General features: G+C 37.6%; 1 protein-coding gene across 3 annotated transcripts in view; it reads left to right on the top strand.

Annotated features, from left to right (window-relative positions):
• Positions 1–17662, top strand: part of LOC117415444 (probable JmjC domain-containing histone demethylation protein 2C) — a 123940-nt gene extending 106278 nt beyond the window's left edge. For 2 of the 3 annotated variants that reach the window (XM_059026498.1, XM_059026499.1), the window contains 19 exons: positions 310–2069; positions 3259–3419; positions 4032–6238; positions 7247–7448; positions 7775–7989; positions 8346–8498; positions 9195–9284; positions 9585–9712; positions 10726–10939; positions 11757–11974; positions 12242–12523; positions 13559–13727; positions 13837–13927; positions 14073–14203; positions 14291–14434; positions 14729–14868; positions 15307–15483; positions 16418–16549; positions 16745–17662. In XM_059026498.1, coding sequence (XP_058882481.1) covers positions 310–2069; positions 3259–3419; positions 4032–6238; positions 7247–7448; positions 7775–7989; positions 8346–8498; positions 9195–9284; positions 9585–9712; positions 10726–10939; positions 11757–11974; positions 12242–12523; positions 13559–13727; positions 13837–13927; positions 14073–14203; positions 14291–14434; positions 14729–14868; positions 15307–15483; positions 16418–16549; positions 16745–16840 — 6710 coding nt within the window. In that variant the 3' untranslated portion in view covers positions 16841–17662. The remainder of the gene's footprint in view (positions 1–309; positions 2070–3258; positions 3420–4031; positions 6239–7246; positions 7449–7774; positions 7990–8345; positions 8499–9194; positions 9285–9584; positions 9713–10725; positions 10940–11756; positions 11975–12241; positions 12524–13558; positions 13728–13836; positions 13928–14072; positions 14204–14290; positions 14435–14728; positions 14869–15306; positions 15484–16417; positions 16550–16744) is intronic. The other variant, XM_034025798.3, reaches the window with a different exon arrangement.
• Positions 17663–21603: the final 3941 nt, after the last annotated feature.

The raw sequence follows: 21603 nt of genomic DNA, 5'->3' as shown, positions 1-21603 counted from the left end.
TGATTTTTATGTAGCCTCCAAGAACTGTTTGCCCATTTGTTTGTTATGAAAAATACTAAATGGAAGAACAGCAGGTGTCACCCAAATACATTTTAGTTTATTGTAGAGTATTACTACTACAATTGCTCCTTTGCATTTTTCAGTGGTCAAGTCGGGTACCATTGAGGGTTTTTTTTTGTGTTCATTTTGGATAGGATTGTCTTTGATCAAAATCTGTATTGCAGTCATGCAAGCTTTGAAAGTGGCACGTTATCTTTTACTTGTCAATCCCTACCATTTTATGTGCTAATGGATCTTTTTTATTTGCAGAATTTTCAAAAAATAAAAACAAACAAATTGTACATAAAAGAAGAAAACCCGAAGAGGATGAAAAGAAAGTTTGCTTAAAAAGACTGAAGGCAGACAATGTGTCAGACTACTCTGAGAGCAGTGACTCTGAAAACTCTAATAAGAGAATAGATTCTTCCTCCGAGCAGAATTCAGAGAATGAGTTAAAAAGCATAAGCACTCCAAAGGCTAGTGAAGAGGAAGAAAAGTCCCAGAGTAGCAAGGGGGCAGAGGAGCAGACTCTAATAGATAGACATTCTCCCTGGGATGAAATACCAGAAGATGAAAAAACTCAAAAAGTAGAAAGAATTCAGTCAGATGACTGTGACCTGCAAGAAAAATCTCAGCTCCAACCAGCAGAGCCGCCCACCTTCTATGATCAGAATGCCAGTACTCCAGATGTCCAAGGGTGCATTGTAGAATTGAAAAACACTGTGGAAACTTTACCTAATGACCATTATGCTAACAGTGCATCACAAACTCCTACACCAAAATGTGTTATTGATATCACTGAGGATAACAATTCAAATAATGTGTCTCAGGAAACTGCTGAGGCTGTTTCTGCCCTGCAGATATCCCAATCATCAGAATCATACATATCGGAGTCAAGACATTTGGTGTTAAATCCATCAGTTTCAGATGTTAGAAAGCCAGAGGTCGAACAGCAGCTGAACAATAGCATTGCCAGTAAAATTGAGTTTGCCCATTCAGAGGTTATAAGGACAGTTGCAGCTGTTGGTGATTCTGCAGCTAAAGTTGAAAAGGACAAGGCCCCCTATACCTCCATTATATCTTGCATTAGCAAATCAAACTTTACAGATGAAGGTAGAAAGTTAAACAAACAAAGTCCCTCGCCAGATGTGTTAAAGCCCAACTCAAACCCTTCTCCTGAAATTCTTAAGCCCAAATCGAATCACTTTTCTGACACCCTCAAGCCTAAACACCAGAACCCTTTGGAGACTTCCAAACCTAAACCAAATACTACCCCTGATATTTCAAAGCATAATATTAGATACCAGGACAGCCAAATCTCTGCTGCTTCTACAAACAGGCCAGTGTCAAAAGCTGAACCTGAAATGCCCAGGTCAAGCTTCAAGCCAGTGCCAGCAAGAATTAACCATACAGAAGCCACAAAGAGTCCTCTCATTATTGACAGGAATGAGCACTTCACAGTTTACAGGGATCCTGCACTATTCAGACCAGACACAGAGAATAACCACATTGCATATTTGCACCAGCATCTTCATCCACTCCATGCCTCTTCACACGCAACATGTTTAACCCCCAACAACCACCATCCAATCCACCTCCTTCCTGGATCCTCGCCACAGGCACCCATGGCTGCTATCAATGCCCATGCTTTAAGCAGTGCCCCACACCATTCTGTTCATCACCCTCATCATCTTTCAACAGTACTACCTGGAATGCCTGCTGCGTCTTTGTTGGGTGGACACCCACGTCTGGACTCTGGTCATTCCAGCAATTTAGGTCACTTGGCTCTAGCACATCACCAACATCACCAACATCAGCAGCAGCAGCAGCACCAGTTTTTGCAGCACCAGCAACCTCCTCCTCACCTCTTGGGACAGACTCATGCGACTGCATCATATAGCCAGCTGGGACTCTATCCAATCATTTGGCAGTATCAAAATGGCACCCACTCTTACCCAGGTCTCGGTATGCCTTCTTCTAAGTGGGTCCACCCTGAAAATACAGTCAATTCGGAAGCCAGTTTGAGGAGGGTATGTCGTTATTTATTTATTTATATGTGGTATTGAGGCTATTCCAATATTAACAGTATAGGTAATAAATACAGATATCTTTTATAAACAGTTTCAAAATTTTAGGGAAGCTGATTTGTACCAATAAGAAAATGTAGGATGAAAAGAGTTGTACAAAAGATTACAAGAATGTAAACAATGTACATATTCAGGCAAGTCAATTAAGGGATAACTAAAGTTTATTTGTTTAGTTGGGAGGTGTTATTATTATTATTATTATTATTATTATTATTATTATTATTATTATTTATTTCTTAGCAGACGCCCTTATCCAGGGCGACTTACAATTGTTACAAGATATCACATTATTTTTACATACAATTACATTATTTTTTACACATTATGTTTACATACAATTACTCATTTATACAGTTGGGTTTTTACTGGAGCAATCTAGGTAAAGTACCTTGCTCAAGGGGGCTCCCGAGTGACGCATCCAGTAAAGGTGCTCCACGTGGAGTGCAGGATGCGTTCTATTGGCCGAGCGTTTCCCAGGGGGAGGGAGGGTTAGGTCGGCCAGGGTGTCCTCGGCTCACCGCGCACCAGCGACCCCTGTAGTCTGACCGGGCGCCTGCGGGCTTGCCTGTAAGCTGCTCGAGAGCTGCGTTGTCCTCCGATGCTGTAGCTCTTGGGTGGCTGCATGGTGAGTCCGCAGTTTGAAAAAAAAGTGGTCGGCTAATGGCACACGCTTCGGAGGACAGCGTGTGTTCATCTTTGCCCTCCCAAGTCAGCGCAGGGGTGGTAGCGGTGAGCTGAGCTTAAAATAATTGGCTATTCTAAATTGGGAGAAAATAATTTTAAAAAATAATTGGAAACGACTAAATTTATTTAAAAAAAAAAAAAAAAAAGTACCTTGCTCAAGGGTACAGCAGCAGTGTCCCCCACCTGGGATTGAACCCATGATCCTCCGGTCAGGAGTCCAGAGCCCTATTGTTTTAACATAATAAACACATGAGGATTAAAAGGCTAAATTTTGATAGTCTGTATAGCAAAGGGATATCTGTGCATCTGTTAAGCTAGAAAGTGTAAATTAGTCTACAAAAGCTTTGTTACAACGTAAGCACTTTGTTTTTTTTTTAAAAAAAAAGCTCACTATCGGTATGTATTTTCTAAGGTAAGGCTGACGTTTATTTGTGTCTTTTGGTGGTAGAACACCCACAGCCCCTGGCTCCCTGTGACCACGGCAGACAGCCTTGGTTTATTGAACCACATTCCTGTCAGACCTGCCAGCGCAGACCCACACCGGCCAATCAAACTCCACATGCATGCTAGTCCACCTTTGTCAAAAGCAGCTGGAGACCATCACAAAGAGTAAGTGCACCATTCAGTATGCTTATATAATCTGTCAATTAGCACGTAATTGGCCTAAATTAAAGCAATGAACATGGATGTGTTATCTCAAACTGAACAAGTGCCCTAATTCAGCTTTAACCCTCTTTATTGTATTGATCTGAAACAGTGTTAGTGCAGCTCTGCTGAATGTATGTCGGCTTTACAGAATTTCATGGAACTAAGGTATAATTGTCCTCTGCTGGAGATGCGTATCCCTGGCAACAGGGTTATGTAGGCGCAACACATGCATATTACACTAGAGATCATTTTACCCGATTGTGATGAAACTTGGTTAAGAGATTCTTTAGAACAAGTTAATGAGAGTAAATCTGGGGTACATCATTACATACATTTTTAAAGGTTCGTACCATGGATGTGGGGGGATATGTTACCAGCAAAAATTTTAAAGCACTTTAAAAAGTCCAGAAATTCAGGGAAGTATTTTATGTAACAGTGTGAATTTTTGAGGGGATATAAACTTATATTTTAGATAGTGTAGGGGTGATTTCCTTGTTATTTGCGCTACATATTCATTATAGATGCCCACCTGTATTTTCAACCTACACTTTTATCTCTTATCTCTCGTTTTAGGGATCTAGACAAAAAAGTCTTCATTGATCCAATGCGAGCAATTACTGCTGCACATTTGAAGTCTGATCAGGACCACAGCAGAACACAAGCTGGCAAAGAAAGCCATATGCATAGACACTTCATGGATTCCATCTCTGGTCACTGCAAGCAGCTTAAACCACCACAAGAGATTGGGGACAGAATAAACAAATACAAAGAGGAAAACCGCATGATGCTTCAGGAGAGCATTGAAGTGGCCCCTTTTACAGCCAAGATAAAGTCAAATGATGTAGAAAGAGATTCTTATCCCAGGATACCCCCCTTGCCCACTGCCAGTCCTAAAAACCATGTCATAAAACAGGACAAAGATATCGAGCACTCTGCAGCAGAACTCTATAAGTTTAAGCATTCAGTGCCACAGACTTTGCCGCAAAGCAACTATTTCACCACCTTGTCGACCACTGTGGTGAATGAACCACCAAGATTATATCCATCCAAAGAAGCTATAAACTGTTATGTTGAGAAACTGAGCAGCAGTCATTCAGCATCCTCTAATCCCTTGATTATGACATCATTTAACAGTAAGTCACTTTCAAAGCCCCCTCCTCTGATTAAGCACCAACCAGAAGGAGAGGGTTTGGTAGGAAAAATAACAGAGCAGCTTTCTCAGCAAGTGGCCTCACATGTCCTTAATGCATCTGGTAATGAACGAAGAAGTCCTGTAATGTCCCCATCCAACCCACTCCGATGCATGCCAGCATTACACAGGGCCCCAGTGTTTCATCCTCCAACTCAGCAAACCTTGGACAGAAAGGAAGGCAGTTACGGTAGGCTTTCTCCACCGACACTGACTCCAATCCAGCCTGTCAGTGCAGCTGGTAAAATATCGGAATTGCAGAAGCCCCCGACCTTGCTACCGGAGCTGAGGGATATAAGCACTATTTGCAAAAACAATTCTGAGATGACTTCATCAGAGATTTGGAAAGTTCGTGATTCTCTAAGCCACGTGAAACCTGGATGGAATTTGGAAAAAAGCAATGGAAAGCCACAGGCAGCAACAGCATCTGTTATTGTACGCCCACCTACATGCATGAAATACGATGGTTTGCCAGAACCAAAGTCTGCATCCAAGGAGTTGGCCATTGAAAAATCATTTACAGGAACAAATCGGACATATTGCCTCAAACTAGGGGAAGGCAGAGAGCCTGGGAGATTCATTTTACCAAACAGGAACTTAGAGGATACTTGCACTCGGTACAAAAAGAACTTTCAGGCTGTATCCCAGGACAGTATTCCGAGTTCTTTTGTGGCTGCTGCCAATACTATGTGCAATATAAAAACTCATGTAACCACTTCTGCAGCCACAACCACTGGTGTCTTAAGTCGTGGTGAATCAGACATGACTTACTCTATGTCGACCACTGTCTCGACTAATTGTAGAACGGAAAGTTCTTCCCTTAAAAGTGGCGCTCAGTCAATGGCAGAGTTGCAGGAGAACAAGATCCGAACCACATCCCCTAGCACATTCCTGCCACTCAATACAGGAAGCACTACACAGGCCAGTGCAGGCCTTACTTATTCAGCCAGCTTTGTCCATTTAAAAAAGCACAAGGCAGCGCTGGCCGCAGCTCAGTCCAGAAGCAGTAACGCAAATGAAAGCGAGCCTGTTAATGCAACAATTCAGAAATGCTCACCGGCCATTTCACAAGACAGTACTGCAGTAAACAACACAATGAACAAAACATGCTCTTTAACTGATGGGCAACCTGCCCAGTCGAGTCAGCCTAACTACCACACAAAGCTTAAAAAAGCGTGGCTTACAAGGCATTCAGAGGAAGATAAAAACACTAATAAAACTGAGAAATTGGGAAGTGCTATGTCAGAGATTATTAAGCCATGCACTGTTAGTTTAATTGCATCTACGTCAAGTGATGTGGAAAATAACAAAGAAAGTAAAGAACAGGAAGACCAACTTGAGCAAGAAGAAAAGAAGACAAGGACAGGAACTAAAAGGACTTATGAGTCAGGCTCTGAGAGCGATGACTCAGATGAAAGTGAGAGCAAAGCCGAGCGAAGGGCCAAGCGTCAGCCCAAACCCACGTACAAAAAGAAACAAAATGATATGCAAAAGAAAAAGGGTGATAATGAGAGAGAAGATGAAGAAGTAAAATCAAATGGTATTTTTAGAAGTGCCAGGGAAAAAACAAAACTCAAGTTGGCAAGCAGTAGTAAGTTTATACCATTCCTTTTTTATGTCCTTGTTTTTGACATTGCACCATATCCTAATCCTGAAAGTTTGATTTTACAGTTAAGTTGGTATTACATCGCTTTCTTCGCTATGCTTAAGATGTTTATATATATTGAACTCATCAGAAACTCCAGGGTTGCACATCTGGATAGCAGATGAGAGAGTTAAAAAGTTGCTTCAGCCAGGAATGTTCAATTATGTGAAATACCTCTTGCAAAGATGTGTTTAGTGTAGCTATTTTAAAAGCCTTATGTATGGTTTTCTTAATATAGGAAGAGTTTTAAGATTTTAGCTCATGTTTTGGAGTCCATCATTGCAATTAAAGATGTGAACATGTTTAAGTAATATTTTAATTTTGTAAGGTACTGTTAATTGCTTAAACTTAAAAAGAAATACATAGCCATTGCTTATATAATTTCATTAAGCTGCAGCAGAATAATTTGCTGTACTTGCATTACTCCAACAAATCAGCTTTAATTATACGACCATTTTCTCTATTTCTAAATCTGCAATAGAAATGTTTAAGATTGATAGCAGATGTTGAACCAGTATGTGTGTTGTTGTTTTTTTTTTGTTTGTTTTGTTTTTCTTTCTTTATTATGATGTCAATTAAATTTGAGTGGCAGGCACATGGTAAAATGAACTCTAACTATTGAAACGTTAACCAGCGATTTTGTGCATATTTCAATTGCAAATTTAAGTTTTCAGGGTTCATCCTTTAAAGAAATAAGCACTCAGTTACTGTATTTTGGCTATGTGCAGTAAATAATTTAATTTTGTTTTGTTTTTTCCCCCACTATATATATATATATATATATATATATATATATATATATATATATATATATATATATATATCGTTTTTTATATTAGGTCTGAGTGCTGGTAATTTTATAGAAACTGCTTTCTAATCTAGCTTGCTGTAGATTTGGTATAATGTCATGTGCTAGAGTGCAGCCTCTAAAAGTGGAAGTTACTTTGTTGACAGATGGAATACCTCGGTCAGTATTAAAAGACTGGCGGAAAGTGAAGAAACTGAAGCAGACAGGAGAGTCCTTTCTGCAGGACGACTCGTGTTCTGAAATTGGACCGAATCTCCAGAAGTGTAGGGAATGCAGAGTCGTCCGCAATAAGAGAGGGGAAGAACCAGCTCCCTCCCCTGTGTTTTGCAGATTCTACTATTTCCGCCGGTAAGTGGAAATGTACTTTCTAGTAAGCAGAGGTAAAGACCAATTCCTGTGTTTTGTTTCATTTAGAGACTTCCGTTTTTAAACAATTATTAAAGAGTAATATAAGTACAGGGTGATTTTAGAAATTGGCAGGTGGAGGCACCAAATAATGGAAAACAATATTCTAGGGCCACCACCCCAGATCATAAACGAGCCAGCAGCTGACTTGGGTATATTGAATATTGGTACCATTTGTTTTGGAAACATTCAGAACACAATGCAGCTGTATTTCTGTGGCAAACAGCATGCAGAATGTTTAAATATAATCAATTTTAATGTTGTTTCAGACTTTCATTTAGTAAGAATGGGGTAGTCAGAATAGATGGCTTTTCATCTCCAGACCAATACGATGATGAGGCTATCAGTCTGTGGGCACCTGATGATTATGAGGACAATGAGCTCGACCTGGAAACCTCCAAATACATACTAGGTTACATTGGAGATCAATTTTGTCAACTAGTAATGTCTGAGAATACTGCAGCGACATGGATCAAAAAAGATGGTTGGTGTTTATTTTATTTAATTTTTGTTATTATTTAATGGGAGACAGAGAATGCTATCTAAATAATTGCATATTATCACAATGATCGATAAAGCAAATGTACAACCGTTAAATATGTCTGTGTCTGTTTTTCATGTTCATGGTAAAATATGTAAATAGTGTACTGCTGCAAGTCCAACATGCATTTTACAAAACAAGAATACAAGAGAAACATGCAGATTACATGGTTTGAAAACATGTTTTTGAATTGTTTTCAAAGAATATTTTTTGACAATTTTTTGTTGAACATGCCAAGAACTGGGAAAATTCTGCCTATAAATGTTAATTTCATCAACTGTGTTTGCTTTGACTTTCAGCCAAAATTGCGTGGAAGAGGGCAGTAAGAGGAGTGCGGGAGATGTGTGATGCATGTGAAGCCACATTGTTTAACATTCACTGGGTCTGCCAAAAATGTGGATTTGTGGTCTGTTTGGACTGTTACAAGGCAAAGGAAAGAAAGAGTTCCAAAGGTCAGGCAATGATTTAGATTTCTTCTCAAGCTGTACCATAGAACCCATTCAACCAATTAAAATGCTTGACATTCAGTGATTTTTCAGAACAATTCTACACAAGCAAACGGTACCTGGAATTTCCTCAACATGTAGGATTACCTGATTATGTTCCCTTCACAGGTTTTGAATCTCTAGCCTCCCCTGCTGGTAAATTGCTGCTATGATCATTTGTATAGCAAAGAATGCTCCCATGCTGTTAGTAATGGGCATGCAAACAATGCAATCTCCCTCATTTGTTGTCGGAAGAAGTATTTTGATCTGTACATACTTTGATTTGCTAAGATTTTTGCTGCATTTTGTGATTCCCCCCAATATTTATATAATCATCTTCAGAGCAAACTTTTAATTTGTCATCATCTTTATTTATTTGTTCTGGTCGGTACTTCAAGCATGCTAAAGGGACAATACTAGCCCTGAGCTGAAATACTGTGTGGAATAGTACAGATTGTTAAAGAAAAAATACAGTGAAATGTTAAATATTATGTTGTCTATTGTTAAAGCTTTACATATTCTTTTAAACATAAGTGAGGTTTTCTTTTGTGCAGTATCACTTTTACGATGAAATTCTAATAATAAAAAAAATGTGCTAGTTGTTTGAAAGAAATATGAAATCTATTTTACAAAGCAAGTAACACAGCTTGTGTTGTGTTTTAGACAAAGAGCTGTATGCTTGGATGAAGTGCGTCAAGGGACAGCCTCATGATCACAAGCACTTGATGCCAACACAGATTATTCCAGGAACTGGTACGACCCAATGCTTGTACTGTGAATGTTTACCAGGCTTGTGTAATTTCAGCTTTAGCAGATAAAATGTAATTAGTGTTTTCAAAGGGCTACAAATTCAAAAAAATAATGGTCATTTTTTAATGCAATTGTAATCTGTTTATGTAAATGTTCATTTGTTTTTGTGTACTACAGATACTATATGATATTAATTAAGAATTGTATTAAGCAAAAATGTAATGGTTAATCTGGCACAAGTGACCTGTTATTTTGTTCACAAACTGTGGTTTGTTTCTTTTTTCTTTTTTTTTTTTATATCAGTTTTGACAGATCTAGTGGATGTGATGCACACACTGAGAGACAAGTATTGCATTAAATCCCACTGTCCTTGTGCGGGCAAACAGAATATACAGCTTGGCAAGCACCCTGCCACCAATGGAGTTTCACAGGTACAGTTGCGAAATAGAAACAAAAAACAGGACAGCAAAATCCTAAATGATATAACGATATGACATTACAATGTATTTGGAGCAGCTGGTTTAAGAAAAAACAAAGGAAAACAAAAGCACTGTCAAACAAGATGGCATATATAAATTTTGTAGCTGAACCAAACTAATCTTCTCTAAATTTCTGCAACAATGTATTCTAATGTGTATATAACCACAGCTCAGAGATACAAATAAAACTGCAATCCAAACTGCATGTTCTGTTGTGGGTGGTGTATATTTTGTAGATTAACCCTTTGCGGCAAAAGGCATCAATCACAGGTCCCTAGTCGGTTTTTCTCCAGAAAAAGCCGAGAAAACCTTTCTATGGCTGAGATAGTCTGAGAGAAGCCGGGGAATAAAAGGAGGCGGATCTGAGCAATACACCACAGACATAACACAGACATAAACAAACAAGATAGCTGCTTCCTCATCCATCGCTCAAAGAAAATCGTGGACATTTGCCAAGCTTGTTTGAGATATTATAGTAATTAAATAGACTTGGATAGCATTATTGAGGAGTTTGGTGATAAATCGAATGATCAGGAGATGATTTATCAGTATGCACGACTATGAAGAGATATGTGAAAAATAGAGTGAACAAGGGGTGGGGCGGGGCTGGATATGCAGTACTGAGTGTCCTGTTGATATGCAGTGTCCTTTAAACCTGTTTTACTGTGAATAAAATTACTTTTAAACGGCGTGTGTAAAATAAACAGCTTGTGTGAATATAAATTAGACCTGACGCGCCTGACAGGCCCTGAATAAATTAAATAATTAACAATTAGCTGGGAATGCATTTCCCCCGATTTCCTGAGTTATATTGGAGACATCAGTATGTACATACAATCGCTTAAGCAGTTATGATAAAATGTGGTAAGGGATTTTCTTTACCATAAGTTATCAGAGTCTAGGGAGATATTGTACATAGGTCATGAAATGGATATCTATTTTGAAACATAGTTTTTGTGTTGTAGGTATTGCAGAATGTCCTTAATCACAGCAACAAAATTTCTCTGTGCAAGCCTGAGTTTCAGCAACAGAATGCAATGCCAAAACTCGAAACAAATGGTAGTAACAGTCCTGGAAGCGACACAAGCACAGACAGCAAGTTAACTCCGCCAGAATCCCAGTCTCCTTTGCACTTCCTGGCAGACTTAGCAGAGCAGAAAGCCAGAGAAGAAAAGAAAGGTAAGGTGGAAAAAGAAAATCAGGACCGTGGTGCTAATGGACTGATAATGCCAATGCTAATGGATATTGCATTAGTAGTTTGTTCCAGCTGGTAAGCTTTGTCAGCATGTGAAGCTGTCAATAAGCCAGACATTGTTCAAATCTCAAATGAAGTGCTATTCCATTTCTGCAGCTGAAGTTTAAAGGGTGGTTAAAACCTGAAGTTCCTTTGTAGCTGTTGTCATCCCATATGAGTTGAGTGCTGCATAAAAATGTCAAGTTAAATATTTGAAAGGCTGTTGAAAGTCTTGTTTAAAAAAATAAATAAAACATGCCTTTTGAATCTAAGCTGATTCAGCAGAAAAACAGAAATTTGCAGAAAAAAACTTTTTTTATTATTATTATCCTCTTCAGGGGATTTGGAGTGGAGGCGTCTGTACAGTCTTAAGTTCCATGTTAGTTTGACATCTATCTGAAGAACCGATCATCCAATTGTGAATACATTTGTTTAATGAATTCATTGAGTACATGTTATCGATGGCTGCCCGTATATCACACTTGGTTTTTAACATGTAAATACCGTGGATGTAGGTCATCTACTTTCTATGGTACGAGTAGCTGTGTCGGGGATGTATGTTATTAATGTGCGTGTGGGTCTGAAATTGCAATCCTGGTTAAAAATAAATAAATCGTTGCTGAAATATGAGAAAGCAAGATAGAGGATTTTTAGGATTAATAGTTTTCTTTTTTTGTTGACTAACCTCATACAAAAAATAAAATTGTGCTTAAATGAAAGTAAGTGATGAGCTCATGCCTCTGAAATCTTCCTTTGTTGCAGAAAACAAAGAATCCCCACTCAGCAAGCAAGTGAAGGAAGAAAAGGAACAGACAGACAGTTTAGAGTCTTTGAACTGCAAATCTTCCTCACTAGTGGCCAACAGCAATGAGCAAGGCTCGACCCTCAGAGACTTGCTCACGACAACAGCTGGCAAACTACGGCTGGGCTCTACTGATGCTGGCATTGCATTTGCTCCTGTCTACTCTTCAGGGACACAAGTGAGTGGCTTTTTATTGCCAAACTACATTTAAGTGAAAAAACTCTGGTAAAAATAAATGTACAGCTATGGAATGAACACATTTTGCTTCATAAAGTCAACCTGCTGAGCAATGTTATGTTAACATATGGAATTACATATGGCTTTGTAGTTTTCCACATACTTAATGAAAAACTTTTATCCAGAGAAACTACACTGTGTTTTCTTGATACTGTGAAAAATTAGGTATGCGCATGAGGCTTTGAAATGTAATTTTTTTTTTTCCTAGACTGGAAAAGGTGTAAGAAGCATACCTAATATTCTGGATGACATCATTGCTTCAGTGGTCGAGAACAAGATTCCAGCAAACAGAACAGCAAAGCTAAATCTTAAACACGAACTGAATGAGGAGAATAAACATGACAGGAAGAAGTCCACCTCAGACGAGTCCAGTAGACTGCACTCTGATATCCCGCATTCCTGGCTCTGTGATCGGCGTATGCTTTGGCTCAAAGACCACAGGAACTGTAACAACTGGAAACTGTTCAGGGAGTGTTGGAAACAAGGGCAGGTTAGTACTGGCCCAGAATGAAAATAAAGAACAGGACCACACGTAAATGAAGTTTATTCACCGGAGCCAAAAAAATAGGAGAAACAAAGAACTCTAACTGTTTTTTCCTTTCTTCAGAATGTTACACATTACAATGCCTGTCATTAGTATGATTTTTAAAAAACAGCATTTAGTATTTGAAAGTCAAGTATAGTTTGTTTATAGTATATTTGGCTCTCTACACAGAACACTAAGTTATTGTCTTAATTGGCACATATGTACATTCCATAATTTCATGTAGTCTCTTTCAGATACTGGTGTTTTCCAGTAAAGATTAATCATTTTACTGCCACTTTGATTGAATGTCTGCCCATTAAAATCTTTACAGCGGATACACAGCTCCATTGTATGATTCTCTCAATAAAGTTCCCATCACACAAGCTTACAAGACACAAATCTCTGAGGTGCCAAAGTGCATCTAGTTAAAGGAATATGAGATTGACTCTAAAACTTATTTTAGAGATCTGTTGTTGCGTCCGTAAATCAGTTAGAGGTTATATTATTTATTTATTTATTTATTAGCAGACACCCTTGTCCAGGGCGACTTACAATTGTAACAAGATATCACAATATTTTTACATACAATTACCCATTTATACAGTTGGGTTTTTACTGGAGCAATCTAGGTAAAGTACCTTGCTCAAGGGTACAGCAGCGGTGTCCCCACCTGGGATTGAACCCACGACCCTCTAGTCAAGAGTCCAAAGCCCTAACCACTACTCCACACTGCTGCCCCATTTTTGCCCTATTAGGAAATAGAAAATAAATAAACAAGCAATCAATGCAAACAAATGCAAACCCTTATTTATGAATTGTAATTAATACGCTGAACATCAGCATGATTAAATTCCAAACCCTCACAGCCTTCTCCAGAATACCGTTCAATATGTCAATGATATTAGTAATGATTATGTTTTATGCATGAAATTGTGATGATTGGGCAAGTTATACTACTCTTAAGGGTGTTTAATTGTGATGCATATTTTATTGTTTCAGCCTGTTCTTGTGTCAGGGGTTCATAAGAAATTGAATGCCAGTCTGTGGAAGGCAGAGTCATTTAACCAGGAGTTTGCAGATCATCAGGGAGACCTCTTAAACTGCAAAGATGGAGTGGTTTCTAACTCGAGCATCAAGGAATTTTGGGATGGATTTGAGGATCTAACAAGTAAGCATACCTTACTTAATTGTGTGTTATTAAAAAAAAAAAAAAAAAAAAAAAGCAGTTTGAAACTGATATCTATATTCTTTTTTGTTTGTTTTGCTTTTCAATTTAGAAAGACTTAAGTCAAAGGATGGAGAAACTATGGTATATCGCTTGAAAGATTGGCCATCTGGAGAAGAATTCATGGCCCTAATGCCTTCTAGGTAAAATAGCTTTATTTCAATTAGTTTCTGTTGAAGATTTATTATTATTGTTATTTTTATTATTTATTTTTTTTGCCTTTTAAAGTTTGATTTTAGTATTTTTCATTTCTGACAGTTTTAGATAATTTTTTATAAATATTTCTAGGTATGATGACTTGATGCGAAACTTACCCCTGCCTGAGTATTCAGACCCAGAGGGAAAACTTAACTTGGCATCCCGTTTGCCTACTTTTTTTGTGCGGCCAGACCTTGGACCCAGACTGTGCTGTGCATATGGTATGTGCAAGTAACTAAGAGGCTGTTGCAAGAATGTTTTTTTTTTTCTTTTTATTAAAGTTAGTAGATTTTACCATGTCTAATCAGCTGCTCATGATTCTGTGCCAGGTGTCACTGCTTCTAAGGAACATGATTTCGGAACAGCCAACCTGCACTTGGAGGTTTCTGATATAGTCAACGTGCTTGTTTATGTCGGAGTAGCCAAAGGAAATGGAGTCCTTTCTAAAACAGGTAAGAAATATGTTGAAAACTACTGTAAGTAGCTGATAAACATACAATTACGAAAATAAATAGTGTCTATGCTTTATAGTGAGTCATTAAAATGTTAAGCTTACCTGAGACTTGTTCGCTGTGTTAAATTGGGGTACCATTTCTAGAATAATTTTTTTCTTAGATCTCTGTTTGGTCAGCAGTGTTGAAATGGTGGGATAACATTTTCTTCAAGTGTGTGTTTCAGATGGCAGGTTTATTATGTATTTATTTTTGTTGTGGAACAGTGCAAGAAAACAGTGTTTTCTTTTGTAGGCGTGTTGAAAAGACTGGAAGAAGAAGATTTGGATGAGAACATGAAGAGGAGACTAAAGGACTCTACTGAGACTCCAGGGGCCTTGTGGCACATTTATGGGAACAAAGATGCTGAGAAAATTAAAGACTTTCTGCAAAAGGTTACAAAAAAATAGCAATAATTTAATTGTGCTAGAAAAATAAGTTTGATCTCATCCCATACAATGTGATGCCTTCATTGAGTGTGTGTTTTTTCAGGGCAGATTGTTTTGAAAGCAGAGTTCTGTTCTTTTTTAATGTTGTGGATTTATTTATTTTTAAAACAGATTCATGATTTGTGACTAAACTTGGTTAGAACACCCTATATCACAAGTTATTGAGGGCATCTGAATCTGGGGGGGGGGGGGCCTTCATTCGTTCGTATGTCATACATTTTAACTATACATGCAGTTGATCATAGGTGGATCTACATTTTCCTTTTTAATGATGGCACTAATTTTGTATTTACATGGGGTGTGTATGTAACTAACTTATTTATTTTTTATTTTTAAAAAAAATATATGTTTTGTTTTGTTTTTTTCCCTGTATCTGCACTGCAGACTGCAAAGGAGGAAGGCTTGGAGGTCCCCCAAGAACATGATCCTATCCGTGATCAGAACTGGTACCTGACCAGAAAGCTGAGACAAAGGTTGTTTGAAGAGCATGGTGTTCAGGGCTGGACTGTTGTACAGTTCCTTGGTGATTCTGTCATTATTCCTGCAGGGGCAATTCATCAGGTGAGCCTCTACTTATAATAAGGTTTACATAGTGAATAATACCGGATAAGCCCACTGAGAATCTTGCAAGGGGACCATGTGGCAGAAGGACAAATGGATATGATTCACCTTGCACACTTTTATATTAGTTTCATTATGTACTTTACATTTTTTATTTGTACAACATTTTAGGTGTACTGTATTTTAAATTCAATAAATATTACACACCTGTAAAATATATCAAGTACTCCTATCCACAGTCGTTGAGACCAAAAAGATTCAATGAAACATACATCCTACAACTTTAATTATGTTTGTAGCATCTTAAATACTGTAAATGCCCCCAAAATCACCTGTACCAATGCTTTACAATTTGAAGTACATCTACCACAGCCACAGTATCTTTTCCAAAATTATATTTAGCACAAATCTTGTGCAATACAAAGCTACTATAAGAAGTGTAAATCTAAAAACTAGTGTTACTGTTTATTATGTTTTGCTGATAGTCCCTGAAATGCAGTAATTGTTTAATAATAATAATAATAATAATAATAATAATAATAATAATAATAATAATAATAATAATAATAATAATAATGATGAAAAAAAATAAAGCCATATTTAGAGGAAATGGTTTCTGAACAGAAGACACAAACTTTTCAAATATATTCTTGCAACTCTGCCTTTTGTATGTATGCCATCAGGCAGTAATCAGAAAGGGGAAACATTTCTTACATTTAGTTAGTAACCAAATAAGGACCTGTGGAATACACAATGATTGAATTGAATTATCCCAATGTTTGACTGAGGTTGCCATAAGATAGACTGCATTTTTTATATATAATGAATACTGAATGTGATTTCAGGGTGCTTACAGTATTTGCAAAGGAAGTTGACTTCCTTCCTTTTTGATAAAACTGATGTACTATTTTAAGTTATTCTTGTGGTTTTGCAGGTGCAGAATCTTCACAGTTGCGTTCAAGTGATTAATGACTTTGTGTCTCCAGAACATGTGGTGCACTCATTTCACTTAACACAGGAACTAAGATCATCTAAAGAAGAGATTAACTATGAAGATAAACTACAGGTAAGAGTGTTAAATAGGTGCTCTTTTCTGCACTGAAGGTTTTTTGCCCAGCATTATCCCACAGTCCTTGTCAAAAGGAGTTTTACCAGATTTTTTTCTTTCCTGAGGAAAAATTATTTTTTTCCTTTTATCAAAAAATCTAATGCTCCTTGGTAAATGAGTCTGAGAAATAAAAGGATTTTCTTTTTTTTATAGGTCAAAAATATCTATTATCATACAGTAAAAGATGCCATTGGAAGTTTAAAAAGGTTCTGTGATGAAGAGCTTGAAGATATGGAAGAAAACTCTTGACAGTTTTTACATTTTCTCCTTATTGGTCTTGAAGACTGGGGGTAGCTGGAGTTCTTCATCATGTGGATGCACTAACCTTAGCATCATGAACCTACAGTGCCAAGCAGACTTAAATGGTATTTGTTACCAACACCATTACAGTATAGCCCAATGGATCACAACTATGATTTCAATGCAAGACTAAAGATAATCTATTAAAAACGGCACTGTGCTATTTTTTGTATTATACTGTATAATAAGTTTGTTTAAATGAACAAAAAAATCAAATGATGTATTTATTTTTGAAAAGAATTACAGAGTGCTATGTTATAGAACAAATGTAAATGTGACTTGTACAGTTTGCTAATATCAGTCTGATACTGTTCACTACATTGAGACAGTTACTGTGAGGGAGACTACAGACACCAGCAATCGCCTGTGCTTGGGGAACCTTTGCTGAATCGCACAGCCATCATGTCATATCTTTTGAAAAACTAACTGCCAAACTATTGTAAACAATGTAAAGTTCTGTAATGTAAAGCAAAAATGACTAAATGAATAACACAAACACTTAAGCATTTAAAAAAGTATTCACTGTAAAATTGAAGACAATTTACAAAAGCTGTAATTTATTCAAGACAATTGTGTTAAATTGTTATGGTGAACTTTTAAATTTGAAATGACTATTATCAAAACATATTATGCTGTGTAAATATATACATTCAATGATGTATTTTTTTAAAACATGGCTTGCTTCAAATTTGTTAAGTGCAAGTGGTACATGCTTTCTACATTTGAAGTTGAAAGAGGTTTTACATTTTCCATTAAAATGGATTTATCAAATGCTGATATTGTTTACTTTTCATCATAGCAAGCAGTGTGTTCAATCCTTGGTTAGGACATTCTTTTTAAGTTAACGAGGGTACCAGAATCAGGGGATATATGGAGGAACCCATCTGTCGTATGCTGCAATTATATTTTTACATGAATACATGGAGGATTCAGGTCAGGGTGGTCTACTTTTTATACTGATAGCTCTAATTTTGCAGGGGAAAGGCATAAGCTAACAGGAATGGTGCATCAATTTCCAATAGCTAATCTATTTGAAGGAACGCTACTGTGAAATATATATATATATATATATATATATATATATATATATATATATATATATATATAATTTAAATGCATTAAAACTATATATTTGTATTCTCTGATATTGTAGTCAGGTAAGCTTATACTGTTTTTAGTCCACTTTGATTGCATATTCAAACGATGACATTCAAGTAGCCTGTTCAAGCTTCCATTTATTATATTGTCTGGTGATAAGCTTGGTCTTTTGGAGTATTTTGTCCATCAATTAAAACCTGATTCTAAATAATTAACGTGTTAGGTGCCAGACCTTGATGGGAGCATTGAAAAAATTAGTGGGATTGCCCACATATCCCTAGTTCTCCTGCTTCAGCCCTTTTTAAGATCTTATTTGATTTGTAATACGCAATTTATCAGCTGCTCCATGCCCTTGAAAGCCGATTCTAATATTTATGTACAGTGCTGACTCTATTCATACGACTTTGATCTTTTGCCCTCGCAATTGTAATATGCAAAAGAAGCAGCCTGCAGTGTGCTGATTAACTGTGTTGTTGATCGCTTATTCAGGCATTACCCTCCCCTTTGATTTTAAGACATTATCTTTTGAAAGACTAGTATTACATCAAACATATTACTAGACCCAGAGTAACAGATGGGTGACCTTCTTAATGAGCTCTTAGGTCATCATTGGCCTTTAATATTGCTCTTCAGTTCTTGTTTCTTTCATGATCTGGTCCCCCTACTCTTGATATTCTATTAACCTGTATTATAATCTGTAATATACAGTGCCGTGAAAGTATTTGCCCCCTGTCTGATTTTCTGCATTTTGGCATATTTTTGACACGGAATGTTATCAGATCTTCAACCAAAACCTAATATTAGATAAAAGGGACCCTGAGTGAACAAATAACACAAAAATTTGATACATATTTCATTTATTTATTAAAGAAAGTTATGCAACACCCAATGCCCCCGTGTGAAAAAGTAATCGCCCCCTTAGACTCAATAACTGGTTATGCCACCTTTAGCAGCAATAACTGCAACCAAACGCTTCCTGTAGTTAGTGGGGCTTGCGAAGCAAGAGTCCCCACTTTAAATCTTTGACATTCTTCTTCTTCTTCTTCTTCGACATTCTTCTTCTTCTTCTTCTTCTTCTTCTTATTATTATTCTTTGGCACGCTACTCCTCTTACACCGTTTAATCTACAGACGCCTTTCAAACTTTAAAACGTGTAGACCGGTCTGGAATAGTGTGCTTGTATACAACTTTTTGATATCTTTCATACTTTTTAAACTATTAAGCTTTTTGTCCTTTTTTTGTCCATCTTCATTCACTTTAATGGGACTTTTTTCAACATTCTAAAGCTCCCCATTGTTTAAAAACTCCCAGACTTCCAGCATTCTATTTACTGTAAATGATGTAATTTTTGACACAAATCAGCTACTTTGACCACTTTCCCAACAAGTAAGACAAAAAGTTAGAGCATATGGAATCTTCCTCTGCTTCTCTGCTATTCAAATCTGAAATCAAAACATGAATGGCGTCTATCAATCAAGAGGTACAGCTGTTTTAGTAACCGCATCAACTTCTTTCAGTAGGCTACTTCCCACTGTTGAATTAACTGTCATAGAACTTTGAGTTTCAAATTTCAAATTCTAGCACATTCTAAGCATGAGACAATTAGTAAACAATGTGACTTTTGACACAAATCAGCTACTTTGACCACTTTCCCAATAAAGCAAGCCCCACAACTTTACTTGTAAAGTTACCATCTAGTTATTGATTAGAGGAATTTTGGCCCACTCCTCCATGCAGAACTGCTTCAACTCAGTGACATTTGTGGGTTTTCGAGCATGAACTGCTCGTTTCAGGTCCTGCCACAACATCTCAATGGGGTTTAGGTCTGGACTTTGACTAGGCCATTCCAAAACTTTTAAATTTTTTGTTCTTCAAACATTCTGATGTAGACTTGCTTGTGTGTTTCGGATCATTGTCTTGCTGCATGACCCAGCTGCGCTTCAGCTTCAGCTCACGGACGGATGGCCTGACATTCTCATGTAGAATTCTCTGATACAGAGCAGAATTCATGGTTCCTTCAATGATGGCAAGGCGTCCAGGTCCTGATGCAGCAAAACATCCCCAAACCATGACCACCACCATGCTTTACCGTTGGTATGAGGTTCTTACTGTGGAATGCAGTGTTTGGTTTTCATCAGAAATAACGGGGCCCATGTCGGCCAAAAAGTTCCACTTTTGACTCATCTGTCCATAGAACATTGTTCCAGAACTCTTGAGGATCATCCAGGTGCTTTTTGGCAAACTTGAGACGAGCATTCATGTTCTTAGTGAGCAATGGTTTCCGCCTTTCTTCTCTGCCATGAATCCCATTTTTGCCCAGTGTCTTTCTGATGGGGGAGTCATGAACACTGACCTTAGCCGAAGCGAGAGAGGCCTGCAGATCCCTGGATGTTGTTCTAGGGTTCTTTGTGACTTCCTGGACGATTTTACGCCTTGCTCTTGGAGAGATTTTGGTAGGACGGCCACTCCTGGGAAGATTCACTACTGTCCCAAACTTTCTCCATTTGGACAATATGGCTCTGACTGACTGTGGTTCGGTGGAGCCCCAGAGCCTTAGAAATGGCTTTGTAACCCTTTCCAGACTGATTAGACATCAACAACTTTTTTCCGGAGGTCTTCAGGAATTTCTTTTGTTCGTGGCATGATGTGCCTCTAGAACCTGTGTGCTGACAACTTCACTCTGATGGTAAGGGCCAAAGTTAGTCAGATTTATATTGGGCAGGGCTGGGCCAAATCAGGCCTGGTTGTTAACCAAAGTACTCAAACAGCTGACCCTAATTATCCCTTTAATTGGGTTGAATTAACTAGGTGGGGCAATAGCTTTTTCACACCTGAAGATTATATGTTCGATTACCTTGCACACCAAACAAATGAAAGAAGCACCACACTTTGGTGTCATTTTTTCTCTCAGACTCCCTCTATATACTACTACAACCCACAAAAAAATCTGACCAAATACAATGTGAAAAATGTGCAAAAATGCAGAAAATCAGACAGGGGGCAAGTACTTGTTCACGGCACTGTACCTTATCCACAAATACAATAATTATTGTCAAGCCATCGGATAAATTGTTGTCTGCTGTAGAATTCACAACACTAAATCTATACTGTATTGAGTATTTTCCCTGAAAACATCAGTGGTGTAAATCACTTTTGTCCCTACGATGTTTTATTCCAGGGTACAATACTGATTAGAACACAGATTAATTCACTAGAAATACCACTAGATGGCAGTAGCTGACTAAAGTTTTAACTGTAAACCATCTTTAAAAATGTATAACGTATTTATCCAGTGTCTATTTACATATTTGATTTACTAACAAGACCAAATTGTCAAGGTGAGTCACTAACCAGTGGCGGTCCTGTTAGTAATTGTTCAGATGTCTTGTGCTTTATAATTACACTGAACAAAAATATAAATGCCACATGTAAAGTGTTGGTCCCATGTTTCATGAGCTGAAATAAAAGATCCCAGAAATTTTCCATACGCACATAAACCTTATTTCTCTCAAATTTTCTGCACAAATTTGTTTACATCCCTGTTAGTGAGCATTTCTCCTTTGCCAAGATAATCCATCCACCTGACAGGTGTGGCATATCAAGAAGCTGATTAA

Source organism: Acipenser ruthenus, chromosome 7 (assembly GCF_902713425.1).
Source record: "Acipenser ruthenus chromosome 7, fAciRut3.2 maternal haplotype, whole genome shotgun sequence".
Classification (NCBI taxonomy): domain Eukaryota; kingdom Metazoa; phylum Chordata; class Actinopteri; order Acipenseriformes; family Acipenseridae; genus Acipenser; species Acipenser ruthenus.
The sequence above is the reverse complement of the archived record's forward strand: the minus strand, read 5'-3'. Positions and strand labels throughout refer to the sequence as shown.